General features: G+C 49.0%; 1 protein-coding gene and 1 long non-coding RNA gene across 2 annotated transcripts in view; one reads left to right on the plus strand and one right to left on the minus strand.

The window, feature by feature from the left end:
• Positions 1-16,115, plus strand: part of RAB44 (RAB44, member RAS oncogene family) — a 34,495-nt gene that overhangs the window by 5,608 nt on the left and 12,772 nt on the right. Inside the window, exons 2-8 of the mRNA XM_081520290.1 lie at positions 1,640-1,857; positions 8,338-8,449; positions 9,964-10,138; positions 11,360-11,506; positions 12,263-12,353; positions 12,759-12,854; positions 15,266-15,453. Coding sequence (XP_081376416.1) covers positions 1,640-1,857; positions 8,338-8,449; positions 9,964-10,138; positions 11,360-11,506; positions 12,263-12,353; positions 12,759-12,854; positions 15,266-15,453 — 1,027 coding nt within the window. The remainder of the gene's footprint in view (positions 1-1,639; positions 1,858-8,337; positions 8,450-9,963; positions 10,139-11,359; positions 11,507-12,262; positions 12,354-12,758; positions 12,855-15,265; positions 15,454-16,115) is intronic.
• On the minus strand, positions 11,552-15,541 carry LOC145517557 (uncharacterized). Its single transcript, XR_014062111.1, has 2 exons — positions 15,250-15,541; positions 11,552-14,017 (listed from the first exon to the last, which is right to left on the minus strand). It is a non-coding gene; the product is annotated as an uncharacterized LOC145517557 (long non-coding RNA).

The raw sequence follows: 16,115 nt of genomic DNA on the forward strand, positions 1-16,115 counted from the left end.
TCAAGAGTGAGGAATTGCTTCATTCAGCTCATGTGCAACCTTTGTAAAGGAACTTGCTTAAGGGGAGCCTAGACCAGTGGCCCCAGACTCCTGCAATGAGCCAGTTACCCCTGAGGCAGAGCCTCCTGCTCCTTCTACTCTGCTTGTCTGTGACCTTTGACCCCAACAAAGAAAGCCCAGAGTGGATGTGGGGCTCCGCTGCCCTGGTCCCTTCACACATGCTGTTCAAGGCTTCTAAATCCCACCAGCCCCCTTTAGAGCTTGACTCAAGTTTCACTGCCTGCACGAAGCTGCCTTTGTACATGTCAAGCCCATCCCCCCAGTACAGCTTTATGTGCCCATGACTTACTCCTCCAGGCCCCCTCCCTCCCACCAGCACAGGACCTGACTCTACTCCTTCCAGACTCCAGCCTCCTTCTCTCCTACTTTGAGGCTTCACCTGGACAAATCCTTATCCATCAAAATTCTTATCAACTGACTAACGGACCTTCAGTGACAGATGAAAGTACCCCAATGAATGAATTGGACAACACTTACTGAGCATCTACTACATACTACGGAGGGGCTCCCCGGAGGGGCTCCCCAGATGGCGCTAGTGGTAAAGAGCCTGCCTGCCAATGCAGGAGACCTAAGAGACCCGGGTTCAATCCCTGGGTTGGGAAGATTCTCTGGAGGAGGGCACAGCCACCCACTTGGACTTGACTGAAGCAACTTAGCACTGATGAATATTCTGGGGAGCTAGGAGCAGTGTGGTTCGCAGCACAGAGTAACGTAACATTCATATGGGTGAGCCCAGAACATCATCAGGTCACATAAAGTATGTGCTTGAAGTATGGAGGGGGGCTTCAGGGAGGATCTCAGAGGAGGTGGCCCCTAAGATGAGGGAGGAAGAGGTAGCAGCTAGGCAAGGCGGGTGGGAGAATCGGGGAGATTTGGGGCAAAGAGAGCAAGCATGGGGGAGAATCTGGAATCCAAGGAATAGTGGGTGGTTCCGAAAGGTTGACATGGACCATGATGGGATGTGGAGGTGAGGGGGAAGAAGGATGGACACGTCTTGAAAGGCCATAAGAGCCACGTGGGGAGCTACTGATTCCCTGGTGCATATGTCAAAGGGGTGGAGAAATGTCGTCCAGGAGGAAAAAGAGGCTGGGGGCCAGCTGAGGCTGAGAGAGTGGGGAGAGGAGGGTGGAGGAGCCCCTCCAGGAAGGTGAGAGGTAAGGAGAGGAGCTGGAGGAGCAGGAGGAGGGATGGCTCAGCTGCTCCTGGTCCTTCAGACAGCGAGATCCTGGACCGCCCTGTGTAACCGCCCCCAAGTCAAAAAATAGAACCTAGAAAGGCTACAGAAGACTTCTCACAGTTGAGCGGAGAATTGAAGGAAATGAGAGTGTGTGGATAGCTCCCGGAAGGGCATTCCAGCCCGAGGGAACAGAAAGGGCAAAGGCCCTGAGTGGGATGTGTTGGAGGCCACAGGTGGAAGGGGATTCTGAGGTCCGAGAGGCCAGCACAGATCAGATCAGGCAGGGCTCCTCCATCGGCCACGGTGAATTTTCTCCAGGGGTGATGGGGAGCAGTTGGAGAGTTTTGAGCAGGGAGTGGCCGTGTTCAGCAGCCCAGGGCCCCCTCGCCTCTCTGTCCCCAGGCCAAAGCACCATGGAGAGTGGACACAGAGTGATCCGGAAAGGACGGAAGCTAGGCTCCAGCCGCCGGCGGCAGATGCGAGAGCCAGCTGACGGCCAGGATGCGCCTGAGGCCCCCGAGCCAGAGTCCTGGTCCTCCCAGTCAGCTGAAGAACTGCAGAGCTTCTTCCAGGACTGCGGCGCTGAGGAGAGGGGCTTTGTCACTCGAGAGGACCTGGCAGTGAGTCCAAGGCCCCATCCCTGCCCTGGAATCCCTTTGCTTCTGTCTTCTGAGACTCCCCTTCCCAGGAAGGCAGAACTTGCCTGCTCTTTTCCCTTGCTCTCATCTCAAATTTGCTTTTAGGAAAGGCTAGGGATTTATTTATACTAAGGTGGAAATGAATGAAAAGGTATTTTGTGTTACCCTCTTCCAGAAACACTTGCATTTTAATAAAGGAAAGGTTTTAAGTCAAAGAAGGAACTTGCAGATGGTATAATTTTAAGCCCATTGAGCAGGGAAGTTTATCTTGGGGAGCAGTCAGGGCCCTGGAAATAAAACCCTGCTAACGTCTGCAAACTTCAGTGAAACAGATCAGCCAATGTTGTACATACCAATAAGGAATCTTAGACTGTGACCTAGACTGAGATTGGCTGATTTTTTTTTTTCTTCATTTTCTACAAAGGGTCCTATGTGAGTTGCTGACATCTCACTGGACCTGCTGTCTTCTCCTGATTTTGTTCCATGCTCATGTCCTTTCTCCACCAAAACTGACCCTTCCTATCTATATTCCACCCTCAGAGCCACAAAAAAGTACAAATAGCTGATGTTAAAATACAATTTTCAAAATGGTAAAGAAAAAAGACTTTTGAGTAAATATAAAATCAATACTTCTCAAAGATCTAGCTAATTCATTATTACTATTATTATTATCAATAAGTGAGGGACTCAGTATGATGTTACGACAGGCTCAAGGAGCATTTGAGAAGCTGCAAGTATTTAAAGGCAATTTGGGCTTCCCTTGTAGCTCAGTTGGTAAAGAATCTGCCTGCAACGCAGGAGACCCGGGTTCGATTCCTGGATCGGGAAGATCTCCTGGAGAAGGAAATGGCAACCCACTCCAGTGTTCTTGCCTGGAGAATCCCCATGGACAGAGGAGCCTGGCAGGCTACAGTCCATGGGGTCACAAGAGTTGGACACGACTTAGTGACTAAACCACCACCACTATAGGCAATTTGACAGAAGAGTGTTAGGATAAGTTTGCTGAGTTCATTTTTGAAAATGACTAATGTCTGACAGGCCACAAATCTTTGGGGCTGTCTGTACTACTAGGCAAAAATTATTTTCAACTCTCCTGGACAAAATCTACAAGTTAACAAGTAACTTCAATATGTCTGACTTTTCATGAAAGGTAAACAATGAGATGAACTAAGCGCATTCCTCTTGTCTAGACAAGGCTTGGGTAGTCTTTACTCCCATATGATATTGAAAGGATGTGCTGTGAACCTTTTCACCTTATTTCCAAGTGTCCAGTAATTTCCTGTGATCATAAATAATCTCCAGAGTTTACTCTTGACATAAAAAAGGCTGATCTCATTTGGTTTGGATTGATCACTTCTGTAGGTGTAGTGAGGGTGCAAATAAAGCAGGTAGGTCTCCTTCACTGGGCTCTGCATATCTGAAATTTTGAAGTATTGAGCCATTTTAGCTTCTCCCCAGAAGTTTTCATATGGAAGCTTAAGCTGAAATTTTAAAACCTCTGAAATTGGCTTTTCTATCTAGAGTGACCTTCTGTACAAGTTTGCCTGCATCGAAGGGTTACCTGGGATGTGGGAGTTTCAGTGTTAATAGTGGCAAGTCTTGGGGAAACTTAAACCAGCTGGCTTCCCTACTTCTATGGAAACCAAGCAAAGACTCTCTCCGCTAGTTTTCACCTACATATGTGAGGGACTTCTCTTCTTGAGGTTCTCAATTTTTCTAAGGTCCCTCTTCTGCCCAAAAGTAACCTTTCACATTACCCGTTTTCAGGCCAGCTTTGCAGACATTGCGTCCATGGGCGCTCCTTACAGTGGACTTGTTGCACCTGATTAAATGAGAATCACCCTTTAAAACAACATCTAGTTAAACAATTGATCTGTCCAACTGTATCCCAGTAAAAAGGAGGACAGATTCTTATTGAACCTGTGTAAATAACTATATTGCCAGAGAAAGGAAGGAGATTCAGGAAAAGTATTGGTTTCTGAGTCAGAAAGGGATCAGTGAGATTCAAATACCACTTAAAATATTAAATTTCAGTTTGAAGGTGAAGTGAAAGTGTTAGTCGCTCACTCATGTCTGACTCTTTGTGACCCCATGGACTGTAGCCCTCCAGGCTCCTCTGTCCATAGGGATTCTCCAGGAAAGAATACTCTAGTGGGTAGTCATTCCCTTTTCCAGGGGATCTTCCTGACCCAGGAATCGAACCCAGGTCTCCTGTATTGCAGGTAGCTTCTTTACCATCTAAGTCACCAGGGAAGCCCAAATTTCAGGTTACAAAAGCATAATCTTCTAAACTGAAAATTAGAGATAGCTCAAGAAGCCAGAGAGAGGACTTCCTCATAATATCCATAAAAATAAAACAATAAAAAATAGTACTGAGACTTCCTTGGTTGTCCAGTGGTTAAGAATCCACCTTGCAATGCAGGGGATGCAGGTTCGATCCCTGGTTGGGGAATTAGATCCCACATGCCGAACGGCAACCAAGCCAGAGTGTCGTAACTACTGAGCCTGTGCACCATAACTTGAGAGTCCATGTGCCACAATAAAAGATCCCGCACGCCGTAACTAAGATCCAATCCAACCAAATAAACAAAATAATAGTAATAATCATACCAACTGTATTCCCAACAAATAACCGCAACTCAGTTTTCTTCAACCGTTGATTTAGTTCCATGTGATTAATTCTTGATCTACTGGATCTTGGGTAAGCTGGCTGCTTCTGGACTGAAAAGAGCTCTAGCAACTGTAATCCACTGGCTCAGTCTGAAGACTGACTATTCTCAGCTTAGATCCCTGTACCCAAGTGAAGCAGCAATAGTTGATAGAACCTGGTACAGTCCTTTTCCACAAGGCTTTGACTCTGCACTTTGTGGAAGACACAAACTGAGCTGGTTTGTAACCAAGCCTTCAGGGTAGGTTGGAAAGGGTAGGAAAGCAGAAATGTGTTTAGTAATGAGACTGAAAGCCTGTGGCTTGTTTTGTTTTTTTTTTTTTTTCATTTTTTATTGGCATAGAGTTGCTTTACCATGTTATATAAGTTTCTGCTGTACAACATCATGAATCAGTCAATGTATACATATATCCCCTCCCTCTTGAGCTTCCCTCTCACCCTGCCATCCCACCCCACTAGGTCATCACAGAGCACCAAGTTGAGCTCCCTGTGCTATATAGCAGCTTCCCGCTAGCTTTTTACAGTAACCTAATAGTGTCAGAATGGAAGAGAGTAAAATGTTCTGTTGGGATACAGTATATAACTATTTCATGAAGTTTGATCAGTGTTTCCCCTAAAGAACATAGTTTGCATAGCAAAGACATTGAGAAATCTCTAGGGCTTTTCCCTAAAGCATGCAATTTATGAAATATTTATATAAAGCCTTTTTACCTATGTAAACTTAGCCTAGGAAAGGCTGGATATCTCTTCTGATCTGACAGTTCTTCCCATGGTGCTCTTATAATAGTGATGAGGTGTTTAACAAATAAAGAGAATGGTATCTTGACATTTTTATTTTTTCTTCTAAATTTAGAATCTGATGTTGGGAAGGCAAAACCCAAAGAGATATCAGAGAAGGTAGGGCACTAGATTAAGATACAATCATGGGATCCTGAGAAATAGTACTTGGTTTCCTATTTAATCAGTGACAATAAAATAAAGCATTTTGAAATAAACATAGAAGAAGGCAACATTTTTGCTGTTTAGTCTCTAAGTTGTGTCTGACTCTTTGTGACCCCCTGGACTGTAGCCTGCCAGATTCCTCTGTCCATGGGATTTCCCAGCCAAGAGTACTGGAGTGGGTTGCTATATCTTTCTGCAGGGCATCTCCTACATTGGCAGGATGATTCTTTACTGCTGGGCCACCAGGGAAGTCCAACTCTATAAGAAGGCAATACTACTGCAAGTTTATTTAGTTCTTTTATATGGGAAGTAGCTTTGCTTTCTGTTTTTATGAAACTTAGAACACAATTGAGCCAAAACAAAGCAGAGAAAATTATTCTGCTGAGACATGGAAACAGTTATCTGGGCAACTTACACAGAAGACTAATAGTAAACCTCTTTCAACCCTTGCCTGGAGCTCTAAGACCAGTTCATCATTTTAATAGAGATGGAGCCAAATTCTAGTTTTGCATGAATATAACATGTGGCAGTAAAAATTTTACAAGTTTTATTTCTTTATTTATAAACCCATCAAAACTGAGCCAAATTTGTCAAAATGTTAACATAAACTTTATAGCCTATTTTCAGACTCAGGTGTTATAAAATCAAGACAAATAAGATTCCCTTTCAACAAACCCTCTACAATCCTCTATACCCATTCAGATTTTGCCAGATACTTTAAAACAAAACCACTTCCTTTATCTCCTGGAGAGCAAAAACATCCCATTTTCCTTGCAGACACAGTTGTTTTTCTGTAACTCTTGTTTCTAGTATCAAGTAAAACATTATAGTGATTATAACTTTTAACAAAGTAATCAGCTTTTATTTCCCAGAAAAAATTGATGGGTAAATAATTGAGAACTGTCTTCGACAGCATTTTAGTAAACTAGCAAAGGTCACAAATACACATAACACAACTTTCTACAGTCATACATATGCCTTGCACAACTTTAAAAAATTGTGACAGAATATACATAACATAAAATTTGCCATAGAATGTATGCTTGTATTATATTAATATAAGATGGGGGAAACACAGACTGCTATTATTTATCTTTTGTAAACCAAAATTATTAAATCAATCTAATTGATCAAAGATTCACCTTAATTATATGAACCTGGCTCCTTAAAAGTTTTCTGAGTTAGCTAGTTCTCATAAGAGGAATTTTTTTTTTTTTAAGTCCAGCACATTTAAAGCCTTAGAAGTTTGATTTCTTTATTTTCTGTGACTTTGGGGGCCATTAGATTTATATAGATACTTATTTGTCTCTACAAACCAATCCACCCAGAGCCCCTGTAAGGGACGTAGTACTCTAAGTCATTAATACCCAGGTATAGAAAAATGCTCACACTCACAATGAGAATTAAGGGCCTTTCTGAATTACAGACAGTCTGGCTTCTTTTCTACAACTCCAACCACAGTTCAAAAGTAAACACAGAAACACAAAAACTCTCCAGTTCAGATTTCAAAGAGCTATTCTCCTCCCCAGTGGGCACAAAATTCTTAACCGATTTGAGGTCATTCACAGAAAAACAAACACACCACCACCAACAACAAAAGATTAGCAAACCAGATTTTCCACTGTGTCTCAACCGACAGACACTAGGTCTCCATCATATATCCCACGGAGATCTCCAAATGGTCAGTCCGTAAGACGGAATTCCCCATCATGGCTACCGCTGAAACCAAAGCAGAAAATCTGTAAAATCAAAAACATAAAAACTGGAGAAACAGAATCAGCAAACAAAGTTCTATCACACTTGGGATTCCCTTCAAGAGCCAAGGAAAGAAGTGCCCAGGACTTCCCTGATGGTCCAGGGGTTAAGATTCCATGTTCCCAGTGCAGGGGGCCTGGGTTCCATTCCTGATCAGGGAACTAGATCCCACATGCCACAACTAAGACCCAGCACAGCCAAACAAATAAGTAAATTAAAAAAAAAAAAAAAATATATATATATATATATATATAAAAGAAGTGTCTGTGTTCCCAGAGCCCATTTAGGGCTCTTTTCCAGCAACACAGTTTACTGGGTTCTGACGGCCGAGTCTACTGGGGCATCTCCATGGAATCTCCAAAACCGCTAAAGCAGAATTTCCAAGAAGATAAAATCATCACCCTTAGACAAAAACAAAATGAATCTATACTAGAGATTTTATTTAACTCATGTATTAATGAGAGATGTTCTGAATGGTTGAAAGAGCATTTGAAAAGCGGGATAACTTAACAGAGAAATGTTAGAATCAGGTTGCTGCGGTAGATTGCTTAAAGCTGGTCATAGATCTTTGGGATTATCTTGTTCCATTAGGCAAAAGTTATTTACACCTCTCTTGAACAGAATCTACAAGTTAACGTGACTTCATTTAGTCTGGGATCTCTAATCAGTACCATGAGACAAAGCACATTCATAGAATCTAGAAGATGCTTGGGTGGCCTTGGCCCCTGTAGAATACTGAAGGGGTGTGCTGTCCATTTCGGGGACTTATTTTCCAGTTTTAGGTCATTTTTGAATAGTGATAAGCACGTTGTGGGGAGGATTGGCTACTGTCCTTTATTGGAGTCCTAACAGGATGGGACTCAGAAGAGGCAGGTTTTGATGCTAGATGGAGAAGGCGAAAAACTGAGGATGGAGTTCAAGGCTCTGCTAGGGTCCAAGAGACTCAAGGGCCTGTCCTGAGGTCAGGCTGAGGATGGGACCCTGAAAATGGGGAGAGGGGAGGTGGGGGTGGCTGAAGATAAACACCTCTCCTTTTCTGAGAGTGGCCCAGAGCCTTCCCTGGTAGGAATAGCGCCCAACTTACCTCTTCCTTGCAGGCGGCCAAGTTCAGCTTCCTGAGCAGCGAGGATGAGCTGGAGATGATCTTTGACTGGGTGGATGTGGAGCGGAAGGGACGCCTCTCCCTCGAAGAGTTCAGCTCCGGGCTCAGTATGTCCTGGGAGGGCTTCCCGGGGGGTGTACCGAGCACGAGATGAGGCTGAGCAGACAGGAAAGGCCACAGCGACCCATCACAGGCCCTTCCTGACGCCCCCGAGGGCAGTTCTCTCCTCCAGAGAGGTCTCCAGGATTGCTTTCTGATGCCTCCCTTGTCTTCTCCCCAGTAAAGCTTTCCCTTGAGCAGGAGGTTAGACACCCCCTGTTTTTGAGACCACAGGCCTTGTTTCTTCCTGGAGAAGGTCACATTCTGGCTTTGGTTAAAGGAATATGAGGCCCCAGGGAGCAGCAGAAGGTGATATTTAGTGGGTAGGAGCTCCCCAGGCCTTTAGCCCCCAGTGGGCAGGGCAACTCCAACACTGGCTTCTTAAGACAGAACTAGAAGGACCTAGAGACATCAAAGCTGGAAATGCACAATATTCCAGCTGAGCTTAATGGGGGAAGACCTTTGGTCCAGGGGATGGAAGGAATGGTGTCCTTGTAGAGACCCTGAAAAGCTCTGTCAGCCTTTAATGTAGCCAAAGCCACTCTGAGTTCTCGGGTCTGCTGAGTTTCCAAGTTTGGGAGACAACAGAAATGGGAGGCCAGGAATCTGCATTCATAGGTTGGGCCCTCCCCAGAGATGATTGCTCTGGTTCTGGTGACTGAGAAGCTGGGAGTAGGGAGTGGAAATTAGGGCCTGGAATCAGGGGTGCAGCAGAGGGAACACTGTTGTCCATGTAGCCCCAAGGGGCCATCTTCACATCTGTGTCCAGTCATGTCCACTATCCAGGGGACTTCCCAATGCCTACAAAAAAAATTAAACTCCCTTCCCAGGGCCTATAGGCCAGCACTATTGAGACCTCTCCAACCTCTTAGGCTCACTCAATACCACTCACCTCCTCCAGCCTGCCAATCTAGCTCCTACCTCAGGGCCTTTGCATGTGCTGTTCTTACAACCTGGAAGATGCTTCTAGAGAAAACCACATCACTTGCTCCTTCCTTTTAGTCAAATCTCAGTTCCAATGTCACTTCCTCAGAACCCTCCTGGCAACACTCTCTAAACTCGACCTTGTCTAGTCTCTCAATGAAAATTACCCTGTTCCGTCCTTTAGCTCACTTGGAAAATTTAGTTATTTATTAAATGTGTCTTTTTCAGTATTCATAGAATGTCAGCTCCACCAGGGCAGAGATTTTGGCTAATTTTGTCCCCAGCATGTAATAGATGCTCAATAAATATCCCTTGACCAAGTGAAAAGAATGTTGGCCACCGTGGAGCTGCTGTGTGACTTCTAGCAAGTCTCTTGGCCTCTCTGGGCCTCAGACGCTCATGGGTAAAATGGGCACAGGGTCTACCTTGAGTAGACTTTCAAGGTTGACGTGAGGAATGTATGACCCTGGCCCAGGGTCATAAATGTGACTGACACAGATAAAACCATTTCCCCAAGGGCTGGAGCAGGGCAAGGTGGGAAGTCAAACGATGGAGCCCAACCCCACTCTGCTCCTTTCTGTCCCCCTTTGTCCCATAGAGAACATCTTTGGCTCCAGCTCAAGCACCCACAGGCTCCACAGAAAGAGGCCACTGCTCTCCAAGTGGGGATCTGTAGCCACCAGCTTCCCAGTGGTGGAGGAGGCCAACAGTGAGGAGAAGGAGGCATTCTTTGGTTTCATGGAGCAACTAGGAGCCAGCAACTCACTTCCTGAGTAAGGCCAGCAGGGTTGGGGGTGCAGGGGGAGGCACCGCCTGTCAGAGGGGGAAGAACTGGCCCAGACATGGGATCAAATGGGAGCTGCCAGGTAGTGTTGGGCGGATATCCTGCTTTGGCCACTTGTTAGCTGTGCGACTGCAGGCAAGTAGCCTAACCCCTGACTGTGTTTCCCTGGCTGCAGGGTGAGCAGAACTGCTGCGGGGTTAAACGAAGCCCCGGGTGGAGAAAGCCTACCCACTGGGAGTCCATCCCACTCAAGCCCTCCCTCCTTGTCCTGCCCTACAAGGTCACTCCCCAGAAAGATTAGCAAGTTGAAGGATCAGCTCCCTAAAGGGACCCATGATCTTTTTTCTTTTTTTTGGCCACTTCACATGGCATATGGGATCTTAGCTCCCCAAGGAGTGGTGATGTTCTGAGTTGGACAGGCTTGGAGACAGGAGGGCTTGGAGACGGTCTTGGGCTCTGGGGTTTTGGGGTTCACTCATGTCTGAAAATACCCCTTGCACACTTCTCCAGGTCCCACTGGCTCTGTTAGAACTAGCAAGGGAATCACCCTCGCCCATCTGCCCAGGTTTTCCCAGGTTCCCCTGCCCCACAGGGCTCTGTGAGGACAAGCTCTCAGAGGGTGGGGCAGGCGCTGTGGGCAGGCAGGGTGGGACTGGGGTACAGGCTGGCAGGGCAGGTGTGGTGGTGAGAGATTTACCTAGTTGGCAGCTTGGCCTGGGCTCAGCCCTCAGGCATCTGTCTTCACGACTTAATTAAATCCACATGAAAGCAACATTTATTGAATGCCAACTCAGTGCCAGACCCCAGACTGGTGCTTTCCACTGGGCACGTCTCACTCTCCAGTGGCCATTTTACAAATAAGCTCAGAGAAGTCGTGGGACTTGCTAAAGGTCACGCAGCCACAGAATGGGAGAAGAGAGAAGGCAGATGGAAGCTCTGGGCCATCAGATACCCAGATCCCCCCGCTCCACAATGAATCACCAAACCGTAGAGAGACAACGGGATGTGTGGGTTCACGAAGGGATAAGGGCACAACTGGGAGAGTTCCTGGAGGAGGTGGCACTTGAGCTGCACCTTGCAGAGTGTAAGGAGATTTTTGTGACCCAGCTGCCCGAGTCTCTTGGAATGTGGCCATTAGAACCTAGGAGTGGGCTTCCCTCTGCCTCCTGGTCCCACTCAAGGGTGATCTCTGGCCGTCCTCCCCTCCCAGGCAGGAGGAAATCTGGCAGCTATGGAGAAAGCTGCGGCAGGAGGAGCCCCAGCTGGCAGGCAACCTGGAGGGCTTTCTGGCCAAGATGAACAGTCGCCTGCAGGAGGCACGGGCCGACAAGGAGGTTCTGGAGCTGACTCTGAGGAAGTGAGTTGGGGCCAGGTTGGGACAAAGTGGATGCTCTTTACATTAGTTGAATCTTTTTTATTTTTGGCCATGCTAATGGCAGCATGTGGGATCTTAGTTCCCCAATCAGGGACTGGACCCGCATGCCCTGCAGTGGAAACGCAGAGTCTTAACCACTTGACCACCAGGGAAATCCCATAGTTGAACCTTAAGTGAATTTTCTTAGCTCCAGAAGAATGGATACCAGGGGTCCACAGCAGAGTCTGGGAGCTGGATGGGAAGAGCTGAACTAGAAGAAGGGGTAACTAAGGGAATCTATTGAGTGAGTGAGGCCTTCAGCCAAAGAGGGGATGGACCAGTGTGTCCTAGTGCAGGGCCACTGGGGCACCTAACTCCAGGGCACCACTCACGTAGATTGCCATGCATGTGGTGATCCTGGGGTTGGCATGGGCTCAGCCCTGCCAAGGAGTCTGTGCTTGGGGGGTGGGTAGGAGGATGGTGACAGCAGGAAGTGGGGACAGAGTGATGGGGTGATGGAGACTGTGAGACAGGAACCAACATCCCGATGATGGTTACGGAGTTAGCAGGATGAGCTCAAATGATCCATATCAAGGGCCTATGTCAAGGTCAGGAGCTGGGATGACAGTTCCCAGGGTGACAGGGGTCAATGACTGCTGGCAGAGTGAGCTGAGCAGTAGGGTAGGCTCTAAACGCGGGCCCAGACCACCCCTGCCAGCAGCAGGGTGGCAGGGTGCTGCCTGGCCCCACCCCTTCCAGGAGGGACACTGACCACCACCGCGAGGTCCAGCAGCTCTACGAGGAGATGGAGCAGCAGATACAGTGGGAGAAGCAGCAGCTGCAGGCCGAGGTAAGCCCCCCAGCCTCAGCCGGCCTCTCTCCCAGCCCAGACCCCTCTTGCTGCCCACGCAGTGAGCCTGGGACTAGCCAGCGTGGGGCAGTGGGAGGCCGCTGCAAGCGGACCGTCTCACCCCCTCAGCGCCAGAGAGACAGTTTGCTCAGACAGACAGGGTGGGGAGGGCTCACTGCTGCCCGCTCTCGGGTGTCCTCCGGGGCCACTCCTCCCACTCTCTGGGCCTCTGTCTCCTTTTTGCCTGGGCCAGGGAAGTTGTCCTGAGACCTCCCTCTTTGTGGACACATCCTGGACCGGGCGCCCCAGGCCTAGGTGGAGGTGGCACACAGGGAGGGCCGACCCAGGCCGGCTGAGTCTTGGACTCGGCCACACAGGGGGAGCTGAGACCTCTCTGCTCCCCAGAGCGATTACCGGGGCCTGGCCCTCAGCTCCCAGATGCAGGAGGTGCTGGAGGCCAAGGAGCATGAGGTGCAGCGGCTGACCGAGGGCCAGAAGGAGGTGAGTGACAAGGGCTCCCCTGGAAGCTCAGTTTCTGAGGATTCGTGGACCCTGACACCCACCTCCGGAGGGTTCACTGGGCTGCTACGCTCCTGCATCAGAGCTGGCTCCCCTAGGAAAGCGATGTCTCTGGCCCTTTTTCTGAGATGAGGCCAGGTAAGGGCAGTGGCAGCCCCGGGACATGAATCAGAAGGTCCAGGTTCAAATTCCTGCTGTTCCAATTAAAAGCCACGTGAATCTCAGGAAAGAGCTCTGCTTGTCTTGGCCTTAGTTTCTCCATCTGTAAAATGGGAATAGCTACATCTACTGCAGCTCCCCAGCTAGTTGTGTCAAAAGAGGTAATAAATGGGAAAGCCCTTTGAAGCCAGAAAGCACCAGGCAAACACGAAGTCTCAACCTGGAGAGGCTTGATGATAAGGTGATGCTCAGCTCTCGTCTCCACTGTTAGCTGAGTGACCCTGGGCAGGATTTTAACCTCTCTGAGCCTTGGTTTCCTCATCAGAGAAATGGAGATCAGAACTTTTGCCTTAGAAGGCTGCTGTGATGATTAGATACACTGTATTTGAGGGCCTAAGACGGCGCCTGGTGTGTAATAGGTGCTTTATATTGACTTGGCCAAAAAGTGTGTTTGGGTTTTTTCTTAACATCTTATGGAAAAACCTGAACAAGCTTTTTAGCCAGCCCAATACATCATAGTCGCTACTATCTCTGAACCTGACCTAGCTTCTTGGTTAGAATATCTGCTACCCCAACACCCCAGGTCTTATAACCTGTTCAGTTCAGTCGCTCAGTCGTGTCTGACTCTTTGCGACCCCATGAATTGCAGCACGCCAGCCCTCTCTGTCCATCACCAACTCCCGGAGTCTACCCAAACCCATGTCCATTGAGTCGGTGAAAAACCATAGCCTTAACTTATAACCTGTAATCACTTCCAATTGGTATTATGGCTAAGCCTTTGGGTCTGAGACCCAGCCCCATTTTCTCTTCCTTCCTCAACTTGCAGACCACTGACCTTAGTAAAATCACCATCTGTTGTAACCAGGACAACCTGCATCCCTTCATCACTGGAGCAGTTTCCCACAGCCTTCCCAGCCTTACCTGGTCTCACCCTCCTGACACAGGTTGATTTCCCAGGAGCCTCTGTAGTAGCCGCCCATTGGAGACTGAAAGTGAAGTGAAGTGAAAGTGAAAGTCTCTCAGTCGCATCTGACTCTTTGTGACCCCGTGGACTATACAGTCCATGGAATTCTCCAGGCCAGAATACTGGAGTGGGTAGCCTTTCCCTTCTCCAGGGGATCTTCCCATCCCAGGGATGGAACCCAGGTCTCCCACATTGCAGGTGGATTCTTCACCAGCTGAGCCACAGGGGGAGCCCTTGTGGACTTGGAGCCTTGGAGACTGAGGCAGCCCCCTTTTGGTGACAGAGGAGGCTGGACTTTCCACACAGGTCCATTCTGTCCCGTCCCCCGTGGATGTGAAGCCTCTCTCCCCAAGGCCATTCATTCCTCCATCCAACCACTGATTATGGTGCATCCACGCTGCCAGGCATCGCGCTGGCTTCCAGGGAACATAACAGACACACGTCTCCTGCCCGTGGAGTTATTGTCTAGCCGGGGAGATAGATGCTAAACTAAATAAGCAAGTAAAGTCTATGACGTATAAGACAGTGAAAGTGCTAAGAAGAACAAAGTAAAACAGGGCAGGAGGATAGGAGGGTTTTGAGAGGAGGAGTCAAGGAAGCCTCACTTAAGATGATGACTTTGGAATCAAGGCCTGAAGGAGGTGAGGAGTGGGCCCTGTGGTATCTGAGGGAAGAGCAGTTCAGGCAGAGGGCACAGTAAGTGCAAAGGCCCTGAAGTGGGCGTGACGTGCTGTGAATGTTCAAGGACCAGTAAAGGGACCTGGGGGGCTGGAACAGACTGAGGGAGCAGGGAGCAGGGTCATGGGAGAGGCAGTCAAAGATGTAACAAGGGTGGGGTGGGGGGAGACTGCGGGTCCTGGAGGTTATTGTGAGGACCTTGCCTTCCATTTGGCATGGTCAAGCAGCTCTCCATCCCCTGGTCTTGTGACCGGCCGTTGGACCAGGAGCTCCTTACCGACTACATGGGCTCAGAGATGAGCAGCCGTTGCAGAGCACTGAGCAGAGGAGGGTGTGGTGCCTGGTGGTGCTGGCAGCCTGCGCTTCTTATACAGTTTCCCCCCTCCCTTCCCCATCCCGACAATTCCAGTGTCTCTCCCGGGTGGGAGGTAATGGAGCTAAGTAGGCCAATGAGGGGGTAACACCCGATCCTATGTTTTAAGCTGGGTCTCCAGCAGCCTGGAATCTGTGCCCCACCATGGTCTTGGGAGGCTGTTTAGTTCCCCTGAAGGGCAACTGGGCTTCTCTCCCACTCACCCACCACCTTCTGCAGCTGGAGGCCCAGCTTCACCATCTCAGCAGCACACACCAGGAGGCCAGCTTGGAGAACCAGCAGCTTCGGGAGGCCGAGCGGGACCTGGCTGGGCGGCTGGAAGAGGTGCAGAGGCAGCTGCAGGTGACCAGGGGGCGCCTGGATGCCGCCAGGGGCCGCGTGTCCTGGCAGATGGAGGAGGAATCCAGGCAAGTAGCTGCCACTCCTGGGCTGGGCTGCAGACCTGGGGCTTCCTGCAAGAGGGGAGAAAGGCTTTGAGTTCTCAGACTGCTCAGCCTGCAGAGCTCACGGTGCAAATGAAAAGTGAGTGTTAGTTGCTCAGTCGTGTCCGACTCTCTCTGCCACCCCATGGACTGTAGCCCGCCAGGCGCCTCTGTCCATGGGATTCTCTGGGCAAGAATACTTGGAGAGAGTAGCCATCACCTTCTCCAGGGGATCTTCCCAACCCAGGGATCGAACCAGGGTCTCCCACATTGTGGGCGGAGTCTTTACTGTCTGAACTACCAGGAAAGCCACACATAGACTCCCTCCTTAAACCTCACAACAACCCCGCTGGGCTGGGATTGTCATGCCCGTTTCTCAGACAAGGGGGCAGAGGGGGGAATCACCTGCCCGGACACACATGACACATGACTTACACAGCTGGGATTCACACACACACACACACACACACACACACACACACACACACAGAGGCTAATGCAGTGCTGGATCCTTGGCAGAGTAAGATGGGCTAGAACGGCAGGAAGGCTTTCTGGAGGAGGTGAGGCTCCACATGGGCCTTGAAGGACGAGTAGGATTGGGTGAGGGGAGGGGTGGGGACTGAGTGCTGGGTGAGAAGCTCTGCCGA

The sequence above is a fragment of the Giraffa tippelskirchi genome, chromosome 8 (assembly GCF_054371585.1).
Source record: "Giraffa tippelskirchi isolate mGirTip1 chromosome 8, T2T-mGirTip1v1.2.pri, whole genome shotgun sequence".
NCBI classification, from domain to species: Eukaryota; Metazoa; Chordata; class Mammalia; order Artiodactyla; family Giraffidae; genus Giraffa; species Giraffa tippelskirchi.